At 41.8% G+C, this 24,213-nt stretch overlaps 1 protein-coding gene across 6 annotated transcripts in view; it reads left to right on the top strand.

The window, feature by feature from the left end:
* FRMD4A (FERM domain containing 4A) overlaps window positions 1-24,213 on the top strand; it is a 307,366-nt gene that overhangs the window by 224,233 nt on the left and 58,920 nt on the right. For all 6 annotated transcript variants that reach the window (XM_044280099.1, XM_044280097.1, XM_044280098.1 and 3 more), the window contains exons 8-11: window positions 11,806-11,889; window positions 14,330-14,395; window positions 16,501-16,558; window positions 18,822-18,908. In XM_044280099.1, coding sequence (XP_044136034.1) covers window positions 11,806-11,889; window positions 14,330-14,395; window positions 16,501-16,558; window positions 18,822-18,908 — 295 coding nt within the window. The remainder of the gene's footprint in view (window positions 1-11,805; window positions 11,890-14,329; window positions 14,396-16,500; window positions 16,559-18,821; window positions 18,909-24,213) is intronic.

Below are 24,213 nucleotides of genomic sequence, written 5' to 3'. Positions count from 1 at the left end.
TACAAGGTTTGTCCCTTTTTATATTTTCCCATATTTCCCAGAACATTTAGGGGGGCTATGGCCACCAAGCCATTCTTCTATCTCAAACATCTCATTCTCTCCTCCTCTGTTACACAATGCCAGTTATTGGGGCACTGTTGCTGGCTGATTTCATTATGGGGCTTTGTTGCATGATGAATCCGATATGGGGGCACTGTTGCAGGATGACTGTTATGGGAGCACTGTTAGGGGATGACTCCATTACGGGAACACTGTTAGGGGAACACTACATTATGGGGGCACTGTTGCAGGATGGCTGTTATGGGAGCACTGTTAGGGGATGACCCCATTATGGGGGCACTGTAACAGGAGGGCTGTTACGGGAGCACTGTTAGGGAATGACTGAATTATGGGGGCACTGTTGCAGGATGGCAGTTATGGGAGCACTGTTGCAGGACAACTATGTCATCAGGGTATATATGCAGAATTGTTGTTTTTTCATCCTCCGGAGCTGGAAATATGCATTTGTTATCCTTCTAAAAGGTTTTCTAGGATTATACTATTGATGGCCTGTCCTGAGAATATCAATGATCAGTGGGAGTCCAACACCTACACTCCGCCAATCAGCTGTTTTAGGGTAGTTTCTGTACCGGAAGTCACCACCAGAACTACACAGTACTGTCAACTGGATGTAGCTGGTAACTGCAGTGCTGCTCACTTCAGGGGTGGATCATATATTGATTGCTTATTCTACAGATAGGCCACCAATAATGAAATTATGGACAACCCCTTTGAACCCCAGAGCTCTTATTAATATTGATAGCACATGGGAGGTAAGAAGACACACACTCCCCTCTATCCTAGACTTCCTAGTACTTACTGGCTACTGATCATGGCCTACAGGTACTTACTGATACGTAATGGCTACTCATCATAGCCTACAGGTAATTACTGGCTACTGATCGTAGCCTTCAGGTACTTGCTGGCTGCTGATCATAGCCTTCAGGTACTTGCTGACTACTGATCATAGCCTACAGGTACTTACTGGCTATTGATCATAGCCTACAGGTACTTACTGGCTATTGATCATAGCCTACAGGTACTTACTGACCACTGATCATAGCCTACAGGTTATTACTGGCTACTGATCATAGCCTACAGGTACTTGCTGGCTACTGATCATAGCCTACAGGTACTTGCTGACTACTGATCATAGCCTTCACGTACTTGCTGGCTACTGATCATAGCCTACAGGTACTTGCTGGCTACTGATCATAGCCTACAGGTACTTGCTGGCTACTGATCATGGCCTACAGGTACTTACTGACTACTGATCATAGCCTTCACGTACTTGCTGGCTACTGATCATAGCCTACAGGTACTGACTACTGATCATAGCCTACAGGTACTTACTGACTACCGATCATAGCCTACAGGTACTTAGTGGCTATTGATCATAGCCTACACAGGTACTTACTGAATACTGATCATAGCCTAAAGGTATTTACTGATACGTACTGGCTACTGTTCATAGCCTACAGGTACTTACTGACTATTGTTCATAGCCTACAGGTACTTACAAGTACCTACTGACTACTGATTGCAGCCTGAAGGTTAACATTTCTGTGACTAGAGGTACTTGCATAGAGTAGTTAAGAAATATTGCCCTACTCCTAATATCCAACACCACTGGATTTACATAGAGATATGGCATTGGTGTAGGTCCAACCACTGGTGTCATGTAAGGAAAGGTTAGGTAATACAGGGAGGCAGCTAAATATAGCATACATTATGAGTGTGATATCAGATCCCACATATTACATGACCACCCAGAACCCAGGTAACCACAATAGATGACCTGAAAGATTGATGGGCTGAAAAGGTTGAGTCAACACGTTCCCTATTGTTGCTACCTACACCCTAACAGCAGGGGGAGCACCACATTCCTGCGGAGGAGGAGATGGGTAGGGGCATTCAAGAAAATTCATGGCGGAGCAGCCTCTATACATTGACCTCCATGGGTCTTCTTTTGCCTCGCCCTTTATCTGTTCTCATTCTGACATCTGGATTTTGCATTATACATCTGCTGTCTTTATGAATACATTTATTGACTGGCTCCTGGGGTTCATTTCATCAGTTATAGGGGTTTGTGTGCAATGTTTTATACTGTGTGTTCTGTAGTCATTTGTATATTGACATCTGCTAGCAGTTCTATGTGTCTGTATAGATGGCGATAATATTTCCAAATGTGGCTCTGTTTACAGACATGGTGCGCACGCTTTTTACAACCTTGATGGAAAACACTGCAGATATTGTGGCAGAATCCGTTCATAAAGTCATTAGTACCATTTGCCTAAGCAACAGTCTATAAACTGTCTAAAGAGATTTTGCTTGTTGGCTGAGCAGTCCTGGAATCACAGCGCAAGATATTTTAGAGCAAGAGGTGAGGGGCGAGAGATGAAAGAGGTGTCCGCATGTGAGCAATTTAGCTGGATTTACAAGGAGAGAAAGCACACAGCTCACTTGTTTCCAGAAAGAAACCTGGTTCATATTGTATAAACATATGAGCGGATCTAGCTTTCACCTGCCTCCTGGTACTGTGCCATCCCTTCCTACTTTACAGTGCCATGAACTAGAACATAAGAGCATGTTCTGCAGAGCTGTATACAGACTGTAAACCCTGTCCTCAAGGCTGAGTTCGCAATCTCATTCCATCAGCTGACATATCTAAATCACAGGGGCGTAACTACCATAGCGGCAGACCATGCCAATGCTATGGGGCCCAGGGCAAGAGGGTGCCCAGTTGGGATCTTCTCCTCTTCTACTGGGGGTGAAAACTTGGTCAGGACTCTACCCTCTAAAGAAACAACTTTTAGGAAATGAAGCAGTGGAAAAAAGGGCCCAAGGGTCACTGAAAGGAGTTTAGGCGGAAACTCTTCTGTCCTGTGTGGGGGGGCCTAATTTGATCCTTGCTATGAGGCCCTTACTTCTCTATGTACACCACTGCCGAGTCAGCAAGGTGTAAACATGCAAACTCAAGGTATATGTTAATATTGGACATATTAATGTTGAAAGCCACTCAGCCACCAAGCTGGGCAGATTTTCCAAGGCCATCACCTTCAATTTTTAATAACCATCAAAACATAAAGAGCTTCTGTCAGCATGTTCAACCCTATTACACCAGACACATTGCCTGGTAGGGATGATAATGCTGATTAAATTGATATCTGTATTATGGCTATACGATCAACTGCTGCAGCGATATATTAGTAATATAATGTTTTTACATTGATGCAGATGTACTAGTTGGAGCACCAGGGGGCTGGTTGTAGATCTTGGAGCACCGCTACTGTGCTCTATACACTCTCCCCTCCCTGCAGCAATTGACTTTAAACCATAAGACAAATGTAAATGTAAGGCTAGTTTCACACTAGCGGCAGGGGAGTCCGGCAGGCTGTTCCGGCGGGTGAACAGCCTGTCGGATCCGTTCTGCCGCTAGTTCACATGTGCCCCCGGACTGCCGCTCCATCCCTATTGACTATAATGGGGGCGGGGGTGGAGATCCAGCGGCAGCACGGCAGCGCACGGCGAGAGGCTACCGGACTAAAAGTACTGCATGTCGTAGGGCTGCCTCTCGCCATGCTCTGCCGTGCTGCAGCCGGAACTTCGCCCCCCCGCTGGTTACGGCAGAAGTAGATGATCTGTGGTTTTTGTTGCAGATTAGCTGTGGATTTAACCCTCTGCACTGTTAATAGTGAAATCCGCGGTGACTTCTCCACAACATAATCAGCACGCCGCAGATTTGATAGTCCACAGCATGCTCATGTCTCTGCATGTTTTTTTCCGCTGTGTGTGGATTATTTTTTTTTTTAAACATCCCGTCTACAATATTGTTTTGTGAATTGCCATTGTAATTTGGGGAGCAGAATCTTCACTGCAAAGCAGTTTGTAGCAGTTCCATTCGTTTTACTAGTAAAAAAAAATGGAATTCCAACTTTACCTTATACTGTACTGTTCACGCTTGTGAATTGGAAACGTACAAGTCTCTTACATCCTGGCAAGCCTGTTCCCCTGTTAATTCAGTTATGTTAATAGACATCAGCATTGTTTCCTCCTACTGTTACTCCCTTCCTCAAGTATGATAACGTGCTGTACTCAACAGTTTACTGCAGGGAAGGAAGTAAGAAAAGCCAGATACAATAATTCTTCATCTACAGGTCCTTCTAAAAAAATTAGCATATTGTGATAAAGTTCATTATTTTCGGTAATGTACTGATAACCATTAGACTTTAATATTTTTTTGATTCATTACACACCAACTGAAGTAGTTCAAGCCTTTTGTTGTTTTAATATTGATGATTTTGGCATACAGCTCATGAAAACCCAAATTTCCTATCTAAAAAAATTAGCATATTTCATCCGACCAATAAAAGAAAAGTGTTTTTAATACAAAAAAGTCAACCTTCAAATAATTATCTTCAGTTCTGCACTCAATACTTGGTGGGGAATCCTTTTGCAGAAATCACTGCTTCAATGCGGCGTGGCATGGAGGCAATCAGCCTGTGGCACTGCTGAGGTGTTATGGAGGCCCAGGATGCTTCGATAGCGGCCTTAAGCTCATCCAGAGTGTTGGGTCTTGCGTCTCTCAACTTTCTCTTCCCAATATCCCACAGATTCTCTATGGGGTTCAGGTCAGGGGAGTTGGCAGGCCAATTGAGCACAGTAATACCATGGTCAGTAAACCATTTACCAGTGGTTTTGGCACTGTGAGCAGGTGCCAGGTCGTGCTGAAAAATGAAATCTTCATCTCCATAAAGCTTTTCAGCAGATGGAAGCATGAAGTGCTCCAGAATCTCCTGATAGCTAGCTGCATTGACCCTGCCCTTGATAATGCGGCACCTGTAGCCCATTTCCTGCACACGCCTGTACACGGTGGCTCTGGATGTTTCTACTCCAGACTCCGTCCACTGCTTCCGCAGGTCCCCCAAGGTCTGGAATCGGTCCTTCTCCACAATCTTCCTCAGGGTCCGGTCACCTCTTCTCGTTGTGCAGCATTTTCTGCCACACCTTTTCCTTCCCACAGACTTCCCACTGAGGTGCCTTGATACAGCACTCTGGGAACAGCCTATTCGTTCAGAAATTTCTTTCTGTGTCTTACCCTCTTGCTTGAGGGTGTCAATGATGGCCTTCTGGACAGCAGTAAGGTCGGCAGTCTTACCCATGATTGCGGTTTTGAGTAATGAACCAGGCTGGGAGTTTTTAAAAGCCTAGGAATCTTTTGCAGGTGTTTAGAGTTAATTAGTTGATTCAGATGATTAGGTTAATAGCTCGTTTAGAGAACCTTTTCATGATATGCTAATTTTTTTAGATAGGAATTTGGGGTTTTCATGAGCTGTATGCCAAAATCGAGTACAAGTGAAAAAAGGGGGTATGGACGAGCACTCTACCAATTGGCACACATTTATTAATAAAATAGCTAGCGAGATAAAATATATAAACCATACAATAAATTATATATTTTATAATTTATATATTTTATCTCGCTAGCTATTTTATTAATAAATGTGTGCCAATTGGTAGAGTGCTCGTCCATACCCCCTTTTTTCACTTCTACTCTATTTAGAGAGGTAGGGTGTCCTCTCCCTGGACTTGTAGCACCATACCAAAGGCTATATTGGAGAGCAGCCACCACCACTATACATGTATGCCAAAATCATCAATATTAAAACAATAAAAGGCTTGAACTACTTCAGTTGTGTGTAATGAATCTAAAATATATGAAAGTCTAATGTTTATCAGTACATTACAGAAAATAATGAACTTTATCACAATATGCTTTTTGAAGGACCTGTATACTAATAACTTTCCATAGTGATGTTCCTCTGTTTTTCCTACTAGAAATGTATGAATAAATTCACAGCTGGGTGTTACCAATTGGAGTGGGGGGTCCCTACACTATGAGGGTACGGCCAGATCTTCAGGTTTCTCATTGCAGTTTTGAAAGCCAAAATCAGGATTGGATCATAAAAGGAAAGAAAGTATACAGGAAAAAGACGACTTCACTACTGTCTTTGGCTTCCAAAACTGGTATGTAGAAACCTGACCACATGGCCGTAACCTAATACTGCCCAATCGTTGATATTATCAGACTCTGCAAGGGCAAACCCCTTTGACAAGTTGTAATGTCCCGCTGTCAATTTATTCATACATTTCTAGGAGAAATAACAGCAGAATAGTACAAAACAGAAGATGCAAGTACAGTATTTACTTAAGCAGACATGTCTGGAGAGGTGACAGGTCCTCTTCCAGTTGCTCACTGCCTAAACTTTCTAAATTTCTATTGATATAGCAGTAAAGAATAAAGTAAACTCTTGTTTGAGTTCTGCCAAGTCTCTTTGCCAATAAAGTGGTTATCTGCTTTAGAAAACACATTGTCCCCGAATTTGAATACATGTGGAATAAGTGGCTGCAGACACCAGGATTGAAATCTCCTTCCTGCTTACTTGAGATACCTACTGTACTCCACATTTAACCATTGCACACGGGATCATTAGGATTCTTACAGGAATTTCTCATACCCTGGAATTCTCTATGCCAAATACTTATGCCATCTCATAAAGGAAAATATAAGATATACTGTATAATTCTAGGATGATTTGCTGCATTTTTGTAAAAAAAATATTGTCTAAAGTGGAGAACCCCTTTAACTAACGGCCTTGTTCAAGTTGATAGAGAAAAGCTTTTGGAAGCCCCATTTGTTGGGCAGTGTATATCTAGTGCCCAGTTTGTCTTAAATGACTCGTGTCCAACCTCGGTTGCTACTGGACTGAGATGATAAAAAAGGTAAAAAACTCATTGGTAACATGTCAAGCCATGGCATTCCCTATCTCAGTATGCATTATTAATCGGATTTTGTAAAAAGAAAGAAATTTGAATGGAAAAGAAGCTCTTTAAAGTATAACTTCCGCAAAAAAAATTATTCTCTGACCTGTTAGAAAGGTCCCTGATGTAAACTGTACTGAAGGCAATATTCTTATCGGTGACTGTGAGTTATAACCTCCCTTCTGATCCTCTCCAACTGACACGGGACAGGAAGTCAGTTACTTCTCTATTCATCTCTATGAGACTGAGGGTGAGGCTCCCATAGGAATACATAGAGAAACTAAATTCCTGTACGCACATAAGATGCTGTGCTATTTGGAGGGTGAGAGTGTCAGTTGTATGAAACAACTGAGGATCAGAAGGGAGGTTGATAACTCACAAATACAGAAAATTGCATTCACTAAAGTTTACATTGTGTACCTTTCTAACAGGTTAGCGAATAATACATTTTGCGGGAGTGCTTCTTTAGGTTTAACACACATTTACATTCATTTCACCAGAAATTCCATTTAATTGGCCCACAAAATGTAAAAACAAGGCTGAAGTGAAATGGGCATGGGTGACAAATGCTCTTTTCTTGTACAAGGTTTACAGGAAGGGAGCAACGACCAAGCATAGTGCCCTGCCGGGGGGATATTACCATCAAGAAGTAGTCCCATTTGGACTCTATGAGTAAGGGCCTGCTTTTTTCTGTGTAAGTTAGTATAATTAGCGGCAATTTCTCCTGCTTATGTGGTATTTGGTTCTGCAGGGGCACTATTTTGTGCTACACTACGGTATTGCTGCCCTGCCTACTTCTGTTGTCTCTGCCTACTTGTGTTACCCCACCTTATGGCAATTTCAACCTGCCTACAACATGGGGCCACTTTTAGTTTTTTCCAGGGCCACTTTAATTTCCCAGCCAGCCCATGACATGTTACTTAGTGATCTTCGATGAAATAACATCAAATACAGTGTAACAAATCGTCATATTTCATTTTTATTGTGTGCGCAGATACTAATAGTATTACCGAAGTATGATCATTAATGTCAGCTCTCTAATAACAGGGTACATGTATAAAGGAACAATAGGGAAGATATAAAAGGACCTGAATTCTTTAAGCTGCAAAGAAAATGGCTGAGGCGCCACAAAGGTGTCTTTTGTCTTCAATATTTTCTCATCCATACTGGTTTACACTCCTAAGGCATCTGCTGGCGCTGCCACTGTAATTTGCTTTCATTTGTGATGTAAAAGGACAAAAGCTACCATTGAAACATAAGTCTGCTTCCAGTTTTTATGATCACGGTATATTTTACAGCTCCTTTATTGATTGGAAAATTATGTTTTGCGTTTCATTCACACCTACTCAGCAGTTTTTGCCATTTTGCAGGACATGGTGGGAGAAATCCACATTCCAGGGTGTCAGTTTTACATTTGGGAAAGTTACATTTTTCACTTTCTTCACTATAAAAGTATGCTATAATATACAGCATGTAATAGATACGTTGTGAGTAGTATTACTGTTATAATAATTGTAATATTACTGTATGATAATGTAATAATATTACTCACTTACTGCAATGCGTTTAATAACATAGATTTTCAGATTCTAAATCCTCCATTGAGAATAACTAGACTTTATGGGGGTAGGAACCTGTCAGATTGCACTTGTGTGTGGGCCCCAGTGCCAAAGCTACTTTATATCAGGTCTCTACCAAACAAAGGCAATACTCAAGAACAATAAAACCGTAAGAGCATGGGGTCTGGTTGAGTGTGTGACCTTCACCGCTATAGATATGCTACACATTCCTGGACATATATGATAAAGACATAAGATAATTTCTTTTATAAAAGTCATTATTGAAAACTCTACTGATAAAAACCCTGGGTTGGTACTTTCAGTTACACAATTAGAATAGAAACCAGCTCATCATAGTCAAGTTTATTTTACTCGTATAATAACAAGATTATTCCAACAAAAACAGAATTATTGTTTGCCCATTGAGCAATATCCTACTGCACCTATAACATAACAAACTGAAGCTAACGCCAGAAGCACGTGTATATTTCATCTATTTCATTTCAAGTTTGTGTGTGTCGTTAAAGGGGTACTCCCATCTCAGACAATGGTGTCATATCGCTTAGAATATGCTCCTATTGTCTGATAGGTGCGGGTCCCACCACTGGGACCCGCATCTACAACGAGAACGAAGCAGGGAGCGCTGTGGCTGGAGGACTCCGGATTTTCCGGGGTCCGTCCACCACCAAGCGCTGCTTCCATAGAAGTGAATGGGAGCGCACAGTGCATGCGCGGCCCATGATCCTATTCATTTTTATGAGGCAGACGGCAATAGCCGAGCCAGCACTCGGCTATTTTCGGCGGCCCCATAGAAATGAATAGAGGGTGGCTGCGCAGTGCGCCCTCCGTTCATTTCCCAACTCCAAAATTGTAGGTGCGGGTCCCAGCGGTGGGACCCGCACCTATCAGACAATGGGGGCATATCCTATCGATATGCCCCCAGTGTCTGAGATGGGAAAACACCTTTAAAAGATATCGACAGTATCCACTATAACATATGACATCTACAGTACCCGGCCCTTTAACAGTGACCTCCACAGTGGCCTGCCCTCTTAACAGTAACATCCACAGTGCCCTCCCCTTTAACAGTGACCCCCACAGCGGCTGCCCCTATATTATTGACCTCCACAGTACCCTGTCTCCTTAACAATGATTTCCACAATAACCCGCCCCCTTTACAGTGACCTCCACAGAGCTCCGTTCCCTTAAAATGTGACCTCCACAACACCTCGCCCCCCTAAGAGTGATATTTACAGCACCCCTCCCCTTAACACTGACCTCCATAGTGGACCGTCCCCTTTACTGAGACCTCCACCGTTCCCTGCCCCTTAACAGAGACCGCCACAGCGCCCGCCCCTTTAACTGTGACCTCCACAGCACTCCGCTCCCTTAACAGTGTCATCCACAGCTCCCTGCCTCTTTAAAGCTGACCTACAGCAGTGAAAAAAAATGGCTGGGTTGTTATGGAAACCTGGTGTAAACTGTGTGTATGTGGAGACTAGGGGCCTGTGAGCTTCTTTTGGCTGATAAGGGTCATGTGACCAGGCTTCTATTGGCTAATGCATTTTTTGGGAATATCTCAGGAACGGTACGCCCTAGAGTGCTGAGACCTGGTCTAAAACCTTCCCGGACACCTGATGTACCTGTGTGCCAAATTTCGTGATTGTGAATGCAACGGTGCGGACTCCTTTAGCGGACATACATACACACATACACTCAGCTTTATGTATTGGATATATATCTACTCTACTAAATGATATTAATAAGGCTTATATAACATCATATTATTTGTATTGTAAAACAGAAGACCTTCCACCCTTGCATCTTATTTTTTAAACCCATTCATCGAGAGTCTTTGATAATTCTTCCAGATGCATGTGTGTGTGCATGTGTGTTATCGTGTACATGTGTACCCATTTGTGTGACCAGTGTAAATCCTGCCTGTGTGTAAATGCCAAGACCCTATCTGTGAGATGCCTAAGTTAGGCTACTCTGCCGGAACAGCCTGACAGAATTGCTGTGCCGCATGTAACATAGTAACACAGTTTATAAGGCTGAAAAAAGACATTTGTCCATCCAGTTCAGCCTGTTATCCTGCAAGTTGATCCAGAGGAAGGCAAAAAAAAAAAAACTGTGAGGTAGAAGCCAATTTTCCTCACTTTAGGGGGAAAAAAAGTTCTTCCTGACTCCAATCAGGCCGCTCTTGAACTCTTTTAGTGAACTCACCATCACCACCTCCTCAAGCAGAGAGTTCCATAGTCTCACTGCTCTTACCGTAAATAATCCTCTTCTGTGTTTGTGTACAAACCTTCTTTCCTTTTTGTTTCCTTGTTTGTGTGAAGATAGCCTTACTTCGGTATCTCACAGATAGGGTCTTGTCATTTACACACATCCAGAGTTCTCTCAGATTTGCATACAGCGTTCTCTGGATCCAGCATAGCCCACTGGACCCTATTAACTATAATGGGAACCAGCGGGGATGCAGCCACTCCCCGGCATAATTGCCAGGATTTGGCTGGACAACAAAAACATTTCATGCATCAATTTTGACCTACCAAATCCTGGCATTTATGCTGGGAGAATCAGAGGTAGAGAAAATAAAGAAAAGGAGAGCGTTAATCAAAGATAACCCCTGGGAGAGACTCCTGGGAAATCTCGGAGTAACCGCAGAGCGCCAAAAGACAGACTGAGACGGAAAATTGGGAGTAGGGAATCGGAAAAAGGCTGCCAGGCGTGATCACATATGTACAGATAACCGTTCCATAAACAAATGGGCAAGGGAAAATAAAACGTGGGTGTGTCAAAGGTAAGGCGCCAATTTTCTCGTCAAGGGATACACAATAATACGTGCACCCCGGTGATATGATATATTAACCAGTAAAAGGGGCTTGGAGAATTAAAATTGGATATACATATATTATTGTTAAAATTCTGTAAAAGTAAACTGTTGATAATATAAACAGAAGCAATTCATGTGGACGGTATTTGTATTTTGTGCATCTGTGGTTTGCGGACCTAAATACGGATACGGTCGTGTGTATGAGCCCATCATGAGATATAAAAAATAATAATAATAATATTATATGGTGAGAGAACATCTGCTTTGTTAAATAGCCTTGAACTATATGTTCTGACAAGTACAGTATGTCAAGCTGAAGAGGACTGGTACCGCTTTGTGCGCTCCTTCTGTGGCTTTCTGTCTCGCTTTATTTTCTTCAAAAGCAAACTTCAAAACAGATGATGGGGTCACTTTATTCTGTGCAGTAACACCTGGTGGAGGAGCCAAGAAATGAGCCATCACTCGGCGGGATTCTGACAGCTGTATAGGTCAGATACGTGTGACTTTGTTATGTATTCTGATCCGCTCTCATTTCTCTTCTCCTAGTGATGAACTAACAAGAATAGATTTAAAGAAGTTGCCAGCACTTCCCACACAAGCCCTTAAAGAGCACCCCTCCCTCGCCTACTGGTAATGTTACAATATTGCTGCAAATTGTGCTTGTGTCTGTACATTTCTTCCATGGCGGGGTTTGTACTGCCTCTCACAATGACTGTATAAACAAATGCCATGACCAATCATGACTGGACTGAAAATTATAGATGCTGCACTGATGAAATGGTCATAAAATATCATTCAGGTTTGTAGATGTGACTGCGCGGACTCTTTCCTTCTTCTTCGAAGGCCTGCTCCCTCCATAGTATGGAAATCCAAACCAATAGCTAATGTATTTTTTATGTTCTGTTTAATTGCTAGAATACAATATAGATGGACTAGGTCATTTAAAGGGGTTTTCTGAGATTCTGATATTAATGACCTATCCTCAGGTTCGGTCATTAATATTAAATTATCAAGGGTACGACACTTGGAACCCCTATGATAAGCTGTTTGAGGGGGCACCACAGCCTTCTCACAGCTTACCAAGCACAGCGCCATCCATTGGGATATCAGTGCCATCCTAAGGTCATCAATTTCAGAATCTTAAAAAAAACTTCAAAGGACATCTCTCAGCAGATTTGTGCCTATGACACTGGCTGACCTGTTACATGTGCACTTGGGAGCTGAAGGCATCTGTGTTGGTCCCATGTTCATTTGTGCCCACATTGCTGAGAAAAAGGATGGTTTAATACATTCAAATGAGCCGCTAGGAGCAAAGGGAGCGTTGCCATTACACCTAGAGGCTCAGATCTCTATGCAACTGCCATGCCCTCTGCACTTTATTGACATGACCAAGCAGTGTAAATGTTTTCACTGCCTGGTCCTGTCAGTCAAAGGGTAGGGGACGCAGCAGTTGAAGAGAGAGCTGAGCCTCTAAGTGTAATGGCAACGCCCCCATTGCTCCTAGAGGCTTATTTGCATTTATAAAAACATTATTTTTCTCAGCAATGCAGGCACATATGTACATGGGACCAACACAGATGCCTTCAGCTGCCAAGCGCACATGTAACCGGTCAGACAGTTTCATAGGCACAAATCTGTTGACAGATGCCTTTTAATCAGCTAATTTTGCTCTGTTACAAGGATATTGTGGATTCCTTGCTCCACACTCTCCATAATCTGCACAGGTTATTATAGCACCTCCTATGCTTCCAAGGTACCTGTATTCAGTATGGGAGCCATGCTGTTTATAATCAATAAGAAAATCTGTAAGGTTCCTATGTGGGATACACACAGTTTATGGAGAGCGTGCAGCACAAAGCAACGTAAACTAATTAAAACATATTATAAAAGAAGTTAGGTAAACCGTGCATCATTGTACATTAGCAAGATTACGAGAGGTAAAGCTTAGCTTTAGATCCATCGCTATAACCGAGAAGGATCATGCATGTTAGCTAGAAGAACTATACAACGTGAGAGCATTTTGGTCTATGCAGTTAGGAAGAGTATGGGTTTATGCAGAGATTTCTGCAGGAAGAGTCAGTCTGTCAACTTTGCCTAGCTCTAATGTTGGCAGGTGGTCCAGTTCCAGACAAGGAATTTTCACAGCTGCCAAGGACTTTTAGGAGTGCAGCAGTTAGGAGGGGAACAGCTGAGATGACAGTAGGTTTCATGAGCTTTGCAAGTGCAGGAATTGCTAATCTACACAGATCCGACCACTTACTGTCCTACAAAGTTATCAGAGATGTTCATAGGTAAATTACTGGGGATGTGGGAGAATGTTGCATAACTCAAACCATCCAGCAATCTTATGTAGACCTTGGGTCTCCAAAGTTGGCTTGGTGGTTTGGACCCTCTGAACATTTCTAATTATGTGTTCAAGAGATTATAATGGAGGTTTGGCTCTCATAGTTCTTTAAAGGGTTGTCACCAGGGTCTTACTGAATATATTATTAGTTTTATGTTTTCCGATAAATGGGGAAAACTAAGTTGCTTTCAGATAATTTGATGCTTTTTGCAGTTTATCCGAGACTATCATGGACTTTATTGCTCCTAAGAACCTTACATTACTAAATGAGACATCCACAACTGGTTCCTGAGATTACGATCATTACTATCATTATTATTATTTGGCATTTTGTGAGAAAAAAAAAGACAGAAAAGAAAATGAGATAGATTATGGAGTTAAAAATAAATACCCCTAGAGGGGAAATTGCACCATGCATGACAATCTGCGATTGTACTAGGAAAAAATGGATCATTGGTGACTACACCACAGCTCCAACATATCTCACATGTTTCATATAACATATTTTTTTGTTAGCTTCACTAATTCTAATGTTCACGAGATTTTATTACTACTCAGTCAATTTTTGTGCAAAACATAAGTCAATAGCAAACATTCTAAAAAAAGTAATTGCTATTATTTGTTACACTAAGAATTCATGTCTTTATATGTTCACCTCATAAAATGGATGGTAAATATGTGTAACTATAATATATCTAATGGCAAATTTCTGTTATTCTTTTGCAGTGAGGACAGAGTTATAGAATATTACAAGAAACTCAATGGACAAACTAGAGGACAAGCTATTGTGAAGTAAGTATTTGTGTCAGCAGAACAGAGTCTTACAGTTAATAGGTGGCAGTAGTCTCTTTCTCTCTTTTATAGGATATTCATGTACGGGTAACTTTTTTTTAGATTTTTGGGTGGTTTTATTTTTATTTTTGCTCTGATTTATGTTATCACAGCATAAGAACACAGCCATGTTTTCTAAAAAAATTGTGACACATGTAAAAGGGGTTATCCCATGATTATTGCAATAATTTAAATCTCTCTCTAACAAATCTAGAACCACTCCTGTAACTCACATGGATCCAGAGATCTTTCCATTCATTGCTCCAATTACTCTGCTAGATTACTGTCAGGCTGGAAACTCAGGGGTGTGTGTCCTTTCTCTGGGGTGTGTCCTTTCTTCTACAATTCTCTCCTGGTAACTGTCACAGCTTCTAACAGTAAATTCGGCTGGTGGCAGTAAAAGGATGGAATTGAGCATGTGCGTCCTCCTTAGCAATATTACTGGACTAGAGATGGACAGAGAAATAAAGAACAGAAAAAAACAGCAGGTGGTGCTATACAGATACATTTTATTGAATAACTGAGAGGCTAAACTACTTTCCATGCAGTTACATTAGTATTGAGATCCAGTTTTGAAAAATGTTGAATATTTTTCATGGGACAAGGCTACATTTATTAATAAAAATGTAGAAGATTGACAGCAGGAAAAGACCCCCTGGTCCATCTAGTCTGCCCTTATATTATTTCTTTTTTTTCTTAGGAAAGACATGTGTTTATCCCGGGCATGTTTAAATTCACTTAATATCGATTTCCCAACCACATCTGATGGGAGTTTGTTCCAAGTCTCACCTACTCTTTCTGTGTTATTAGGCCCCCATAGTAGTGTTACCAACCAGGATTCTCAAAATCAGTGAACGACTCAACAGTTCTTGTTCTCGTACACCAATCATTTAATGACAGGCGATAATTCAAGGGTTTGCATCAACTATATTTGACACGATCAATGAGCATTTTCGAACATGTTCTTGGCATTGAGTCAATCGTCATTATTTACACTGGTGATTTTCATGTGCAGTATGCAATTTGCATTGAAATCTGTGCGATTCTTTCTTCATATGAATAAAGCTTTACACCAACAGATTATCGGACCAATTTCTATCCAATCAGACCAATAGTCGGTGTGTGTATAACAAATGATCTGTGTTTGTAAACGGCCATCTGACCAATGATTGGTCGGAAAATCTGTCATAATCCGTTGGTGTAAATGCAACCTTAGTTTTGGATCCATAATACGGACCACGATAAGTTGTAACCTTATTTCAAATCTTAACCACGAGCCATATTAAGGCCTGTGTAAAACAGACCTCAGAGCAATAGACGCGAATCACCACCAAACTGATAGGACTAATTTTTGACTAATTAACTGATTTTTTATTTGAATTTGACAAAAACAACTCTTAGAAATTAATCTATAATTTTAGTCAACAAGACAAACCATAAAATATATTAGACACCATGATACTTCTGTAGTTTTCAATTTGTTTTGTGAACTCTCTTTTGTGGAAATGATTAGAGATGAATGAGTCATTTCTTCATTAATAGAATTCTTTACGAATTTACAAAACAAATAGAATTTTGGCAAATTCGAAACTTTTGTTATTCAACCTCATCAATCACTCAGCTTGGCAGACACAAATTTGCAGATCAAAATACAGAGAAAAAGGCATCTGCTACCAAAAAATGTATCATTTTTGGACTGTTTAAAAAAAAAAATACAGTGCAGCGTACCACCAGCAGTCATGTACTTACCATAACCATAAATGTTGCTGTCTCCTTGATACAGTGCTACGAGGCCACCAGGTGTCATACACAACTTTTCAGGGCAACTCGGGCACTTTTGATTTGGGTTTAATTTATTCAGACCCCAATCAAATATGATGGCCAATTTGTGCAAAATGGACTTGAAACGAAGTTCAGGAAATTAACTCATCTTGATATAATGTTTCAGTGCTGATATACCGTGTTGAAAGGCAGATCTGAAATACTGTATTAAATTGAATGGAATGAATCTAGCTGCTATTTGTCGATCGGTTTTCACATGGGCTTCATATTTTTTTATGTTCCAGTTATATGAGTATTGTAGAATCCCTTCCCACGTATGGAGTGCATTATTATGCCGTTAAGGTAAGCTTTACACTTAAATGGGAGCTTTGCATGTAATCTCTAATATGGGATAATACTTTGTGTTATGCAATAGCATCAGGACTACTCCTTAGTAAAATAAACAGCGAGAAAGAGAAGTCCATTAAGATATTATGCTGCTGACTTCAGATTAATACATTTGGGGTCATTTATCAAACTGGTGTAAAGTAGAACTGGCTTAGTTGACCATAGCAATCAATCAGATTCCATCTTTCATTTTCCAAAGGAGCTGTCCAAAATGAAAGGAGGAATCTGATTGGTTGCTATGGGCAACTAAGCCAGTTCTACTTTACACCAGTTTGACTCCAATTGTATAGTATTTGTGATAATACATTTCTGAAGGAGGATATGTAGTAGTATGTCTATAGTGGAACAACAGTATGGTTTAATTGTACCACAGTCGTAGTAGCAAATGTCATGTCCAGACTGTCTAGTTCTTAGAAAACCCATGTGTCTAATCCCTCAGTCCCCAGATGCTTTATGAAGTATGGAGGCCAGGAGACATCTGATATACCAAGGTTTAAACCTGTCACGTTTCTCCACTGGTTGATTAGTGTCTCTACTACCGTCATGGCCACACTTGACAACTGTCAGTCTTTACAGTGACTGACACTTTCCTTGGTGCAGGAAAAGACATTTCTCCGTACTATACTTTTTGTTAGCTTGCACATATGATAGGAATACAGCAGATGGCTAGGGTGACCTTCCATCCCTACATCCTCACCCACGATGTGCTCCCACTCCCTACTCTCCAGACTCATTGTCTGGTCTCAGAGGTCTACAGAAGAACATCGTTGAATTATTGATAAGAAAATAGCTAGGATCCCACAGGAGACTTCCATTACTTCTTTCTAGCGTTACAAGGGATGAGTGATATATTATCACATGACAGGGCCTCGCACTCCCTTAATGTTTATGATGATAAGGGTAATGCATGTATAAGCAGCTCTGATGTGAGACTCAAGCAAAATTGGCCATTTTAAATCTGGCCATACACATTACATAGCTGGTTCAGATAACGCTCCTGACCCCCTCCATACACACGCATACTTGGACTGGTCAAGCATGCATGTTTCCTGAAAGGGGAGAAGGGATGAACAAAGCTCCCAAGAACAAAAGGATTGAGCAATTGAAATCTAGCTGCTGATTTCTGTAGGGGAGAGTCAGGAGCACGCCATACACATTGGGGCAGGTTTACTATTGAAAATGCTCCAGTTTTTTTTAGGTGAAACTGTGCCAACTTATAGGTGGCCTAGACTTAGACTAGACAGTTTTTGTTTGGTGCATGGACACATTTTTGGTGCACAGACAAATCTCTGGCGCATGGGCAAATTTGGGGCGCATGAAGGGAATTTCAGCATAAATCTGGTGCAGGATTTATAATACTCCACATTTACAAAGGTACATTTGCTTAACATTAAGACTATGATTTGTATTCTTAGATAGTATAAAGTACATATTAGTAAATCTACCCCCATTATGTTGTTGGCTGGTCCTGCAAATATTGGTGAGTTCGGCTGACGTTTATCTGATATGTATGGCTAGTTTGAACCTTTAATCCAATGAATGTTGAAGGGGTTTGCTTCACCTCAAACATTGGGGGAATATCGCTTGGATATCCCCCCAACGTCTGGTAGGTGCGAGTCCCACCATCTTTAGAACGGAGCCCGCAAAGTGAAGGAAGGCACACCGCAAATGTGTGGCCTCCCTCCATTCATTCCTATGCCAGCACTGAAAATAGCCAAGTGCTGGCTCGGCTATTTCCGACAGCCCCATAGAAGCAAATGGAGTGGTGATTGTGCTTGCGCGGTGCGCTACCCATTCATTTCAATGGGACTGCCGAAAATAAGATTTAAAACTTCTGAACACATTAAGCATTGACTGGAGCAATCATAAGTAAGTTATATGTATATTTTACCTAAGAAAGATCCCATAGAACATGTTATTTGTATAGTTGTCTAGGTAGAAATGTCCAAAAGGTTACAATATGCTTGAGTGTGACATATGTAATAAAATATACCTTATTTTGTAATATCACATCCTATAGGCAAATCACTTATAAGGAGGGTTACAGGTGATATTGTATTAATAATGCTTATTCAAGCAAGTTCATAGGGACCTTTATTTTGCCTTATAGAAGACAATGGTGTTATATAAGTGATAAGAACCAGGACATACGTATCTCATAGATAACATTTCAACCATTCTATGAACACCACTATATGCTATCTCCTCCTTTTCACAGGACAAACAAGGAATCCCTTGGTGGTTGGGACTTAGTTACAAAGGTATTTTCCAATACGATCACCATGATAAAGTGAAACCACGAAAGGTATGTTTAATTTCATTATCAAAATGATAAAATGGTCTTATACCACTGCAGTCCCCCAAATCTATATATGAGTAAAACATGTAAGGCTATGTTCATTCTGCTGTCTGTTGGCAGTCCCACCATTGCTATCCTTACCCTCAGAATGCTGGAAACCATGACAGAACCCATTATTGGAAGCCATGTGCATATGTGATCAGCATCTTAGAATGGGGACCTGTCAGTTCTCCCGATACTTCAGTTTTAGTAAATACTTCTATTTCTCATAATTGAACAGTTCTGGAGCACCTTAGAACTCTCCATTGTGGCATTCCTTGGTTATTAGTACTAGAAATGTATGCATAGACTGTTATCAATTGGGGGGTGTCCCTGCACTGCCTGTAACTGTCCAATCATGCTGCAGGGCCAGACTGTGTAGGGACACACCCTTTTTGACAAGGAGGATGGTAACACCCATCTACTTATTTATAAATTGGTAGTAGGAATAACAGAGGATGTGCACAATGAAGAGTTATGAGAATAGATGTTCCAGAATTAGTATCATACGAGCATTTACTAAATCTACCATATCATAACATAACAGTCAATACCTAGTAAAGGTTCATGGAATTTATCAAATCAAATGCAAAGGAGAAAAGTAAGAGCTGCCGACACATTCCTGCTCCTAAATCTTTGTTAGGGGCAACTCCACCACATTTTATTTGCAATCGTTCATATATGTCATTTGGTGGTATGATTAACTATATAACCAAAGCTGATGGATATTCCAATGTTTACAATGTAAGGGCTCATGTACACGACTGTTGCCTGTTTTGTGGTCTGTAAAACACGGATACCGGCTGTTGCACTCCATTTTTCTAGAATGGAACGTCCAACCCATAATAGAACAGTCCTATCCTTGTCCGTAATGTAGGCAAAATAGGATATGTTCTATATTTTTGCGGATGCCACGGAACAGATATACGGATGTGGACAGCACACAGTGTTCTGTCCAAATCTTTTGCAGCCACCTTGAAGTGAATGGGTCCACATCCAACCTGCAAAAAAAAGCGGATCGGATGCAGACAAAAAGTACGTTTGCGTGCATGAGTCCTAAGACTAGGTTCACATCAGCAGAGGTTCCTTCAGGATGCAAATTCTGGTAAAAATAAAGAATAATAACCATTTTTTTGTCAGTCAAAATACCAGTATTTGTGCCGGAAACACAACAGAACCTATTTTAGTGAAGGGGATCCATCGGACTCCAGCAGTGTCCAGCAAATGCCAGATCTGACACTTCCAGTATTCCGTTCCTATGCCAGAACAGAATATCAGAAAGTAAGCACATATGTGCACTTAACTAAAGTACTGCCTCTATGTATTTACTAGAGCTCCGATTTCCCCAGCATGTCTCAAATAGATAATGGCAGTGACAGCCTGAAGAAGCAATTGATGGATTGTGCAATTTGCATATCACAGCAGAGCTAGAGGGGTGCAAGTCAAGGCGTCAATATTGGTCTAGCCTCCTGCTGATGAATTAGTATTCACTTGCTGGTTTTACTGAGTGCAAACATCCCAGTCAAGGCTGAAAGAGTAATAAATATCAGGAATCCCAGCAGCAGAGGATCTCACATTCAGACAATACAGGATGCATTGCTAGTGATAAAGTAACAGCACAGATGTAGCAAACATTAACATGCCACTTAACACATTATATAGGCATTTTGGCAAACTCTAACTTGATGTTAAGTGTCAATTTAAAGTTTACTGCAAATGTGTATTTAAGACATTATGTTTGTTTTCAGACATACTGATCTATGTTGATGTGAATTCACAGCATGTGAGTACGGGACAGTAGACCCAAGGTTGGGCTGGAACGCACAGTATCAGATAAGATGATGTGACCGCCACACGAAATGTGTCTCATGGACCTCAGTCACCCATCTGAAAACAACTCGAGTTAACAGTTGTAGCACTGAAGTATTCTGCCAGTTGAACAGTACTATGTGATGGTTGTGGTTTTCCTAAAAAGCATTAGCGAAACTGATCAAAAGTGGATCAGAGAGCAATTGCCCATCCCAAATAATCAGGTTGCTGTTTCACAAAGTGCTGCTCCACTTTTCTCTTGCAATGTCACTGCAGCCTTTTTAGGGCAATGTCCTTCCATTTATTTAGGGCATTATGCACAGATTGGTGATGATTTTATGTACTTGCATAATGCTGTCAGTACATCATTATAAGGCCTCATGCACGCGACCGTTGTGGTCCGCATCCGAGCCGCATTTTTTGCGGCTCGGGTGCGGACCCATTCACTTCAATGGGGCCGCAAAAGATGCGGACAGCACTCCGTGTGCTGTCCGCATCTGTTGCTCCGTTCCGAGGCCCCGCAAAAAAAATATAGCATGTCCTATTCTTGTCTGTTTTGCGGACAAGAATAGAAATGTCTACAATGGGCCGCCCGTTCCGTTCCGCAAATTGCGGAAGGCACACGGGCGGCTTTCGTTTTTTGCAGGTCCGCGGTTTGAGGACCACAAAAAACGGAACGGTCGTGTGCATGAGGCCTAATTCTGTGAGTCCAGGAAATACTGTTGTCCAGTTGTCCACATGAAGCGTATTTCCCCCACTGAATACACTCTTGTGAAATTGTCCTTATGTAGTGCCAGCATATTCCACAGCACAGACACTCTCATTCCACACTGTCCCCAGTGGGCTTACAGTCTTTATAGTGCTGGAGGAAACCCATGCAAACTCTATGAAAGGGTTGGATTCAAACACAAGACTGCAGTGCTGCATGGCAACATGGCACACTACTGAGCCACCATGCTGCCAAATATGTGCATTGTTCTTATTTTCCTTTTTTTTATTAATAATTACTTTAATCATAATAGAAATTTAGAGCTCTATTGTATTAATAAACTGTAAAATCAAGACAGCAAAGTTCAAAAATGTTAACCTGGAGAAGTTTTTCTTTTCCAATGAAGACTGTGGCTTCAATGATGAGCTACCTTAATAGGTGGTTAGCAGGAAGAACTTATTAAATCCGGAGTATGTCAGAGTTCCTTCCAGCTACCACAGACTGCGGAAAGCACTTAGTAGTAATGTCATTACTATCTGTATTCTGTATTTCTTATTAGACAACCAAAGCACGCATCGACTATAATGGCAACAACTGTGTTTGATAAATAAGTTAATAACTGGGGTTATCAGGAGAGTCTGCATATAGAGCAATTAGCTGTAGGATATGTATCTGCTGTTCATATGTAATGGTTGAGATCTATCTATTCAGCTGTCGCATCAATGTCTAATCCTTTGATTCGTCCAGGGCTGTATATGCCAATAGGCACTGGAGGTCCAGTGCCTAGGGCTGCCCCATGTAGGGCACTGCTGGACAGCCACATTTTTTAAATTTCTGCAAAGGGTCTGGGGTTGGGGTGCTTATAGTGGCATAGTGCAGGGCAGCAGGGAGGCATGAACAGTGCTAGAATTGGAGTATCTCCCATTACTTGAAACTCTCTGGGAGTTGCCAGCATGTATGTTGTTGACAAGGCAGAAGGAGGGAAAGAGAGAAGCAATTTTCCATCAATGAACACAGTCAGAGCCAGTAAACAACACCACGCTGGCACCAACAAGGAGGGAGAAGGAGCCACCCTTCACTCAGGTTTAGGCAGAGCCAGTTGTTATCAGTGTTATTCGCTTGCTTGACTGCCTGCCAGCTTGATTGTGAGCACCCCAGAGAAGGACTGGTGGAGCTAACACGGCCCTGGAGGCTGGAGTTAAGAAAAATTTAAAAAAGGGTTCTCAGAGGAGGTGAGTCAGTGGAGACTGATACTCACCACTGTCCATTACCCTTATGTCAGCACCGCATTAGGACTTCATCACTGGCATCTGACAGTGGGTGACTGGGTGAGGTCCACACGAGTCCATCGCCCACTGTCAGAAGCAAGAAGGCTCTGATGAAGTCCTGCTGCGCTGATCTGTAGGATTAGACTGTCTTTGACATTGTGTGTGTACCCAGAGGACTGCTAACTGTACTGCAGGGGAGTGGGACAGAGTAGAAGGCATTGCTGTTTAGTCCTAGGAGTGGTGGAATCGTTGGTCCAGGTACCCCATTTGCCCACTGCTGATGTTTCTTAGTGTCCTGTCCTGGGAGGTAGCACAGCACAATATTGGTGTGGGGGTGATCTGGGAGGGAGCATTGCACAATATTGGAGGGTATACCCCACCACATAATACTGGTGTTATGAGCAGTAGGTGTAGAACCGCTGTTCCAACTAACCATTTTGACTTTGGGCTAGTCCTAAGGGCATTATTCTGGCAGTCCCCTGGTGTTCACCTTTTAAACCCTATACATTGATCTGGCCTTTGCTGTAGGGGAGCCACTAGGGTGTGCCTTTTAGAATAGTCCCAGTGTAGTTAGCAGCTGACCCACTGGTCAAAAGACACTGGTGCAAGGCAATACTTGCAATCGGGGAATAGGCAGAGGTCAGGGCCAGCAGCGTTCGTGCAAATCTTTAAAACAAGTCTGAGGTCAGGGCAGGCATCAAGGGTCAATATGGTAAACAGGCTAAAGTCAGGACTGGCAGTGAAGGGTCAAAGTTGTTTAAACAGGCAGAGGTCAGTACATGGGCAGACAGCAGAAAAACACACCTAAATTGTTCAATAGAACTAGACAACCTAAAGCTCAGACACATTCCCACTGGGGAAGGATCCTAAAACACCCATAGGTTGACAACAATTGGCTGGTGACGATGGAGATATGTGCTGGCCCTTTAACAGACAGAGTGAACACGCACTCCTAAAGACAAGTCATGGCCTGCATCCAGTACATGGGACGCCAGTAGCCATACCCACTGCAGGTGGGCAGAGGACGAGTCGGTTTGGATCGCTGGCACAGTAGGGAGAAAAAGGTAACTGACATGGCACCCATGCCCGCTCATGGCAGTGGGGAAGCGGCAGACACGGGCCATCCATGCAAAACCTGGGAGGTTAGACAGCATAGCATAATTCTGGGACACCAAAGCAGCACAGCACAAACCTGTGTGTATGTTACGGTGGTATGCACATTAATGGAGGGGGCAGCAGTAAAGTGCCTAGGGCAGCATTAACTCTTAATACAGTCCTGCTTTCTTCCATGTTCAACAGTAGCTTTTTATAGTCAAAGGCCTAAAAATATCCAGCCCCTGTCAAGTGAACACAGTACAGAATTATTCATTAGGGAGTCTGAATGACTGTCTAATGAGTAATTGCAATAGGAAACCACTTTACAAAGAATAATTTACGGTTCCACTTGTAGTGTTTAACAGAGTCATTTTAATCTGAGTCTTCTATG

The sequence above is a fragment of the Bufo gargarizans genome, chromosome 2, assembly GCF_014858855.1.
Source record: "Bufo gargarizans isolate SCDJY-AF-19 chromosome 2, ASM1485885v1, whole genome shotgun sequence".
In the NCBI taxonomy this organism is placed as follows: Eukaryota; Metazoa; Chordata; class Amphibia; order Anura; family Bufonidae; genus Bufo; species Bufo gargarizans.
The sequence above is the reverse complement of the archived record's forward strand: the minus strand, read 5'-3'. Positions and strand labels throughout refer to the sequence as shown.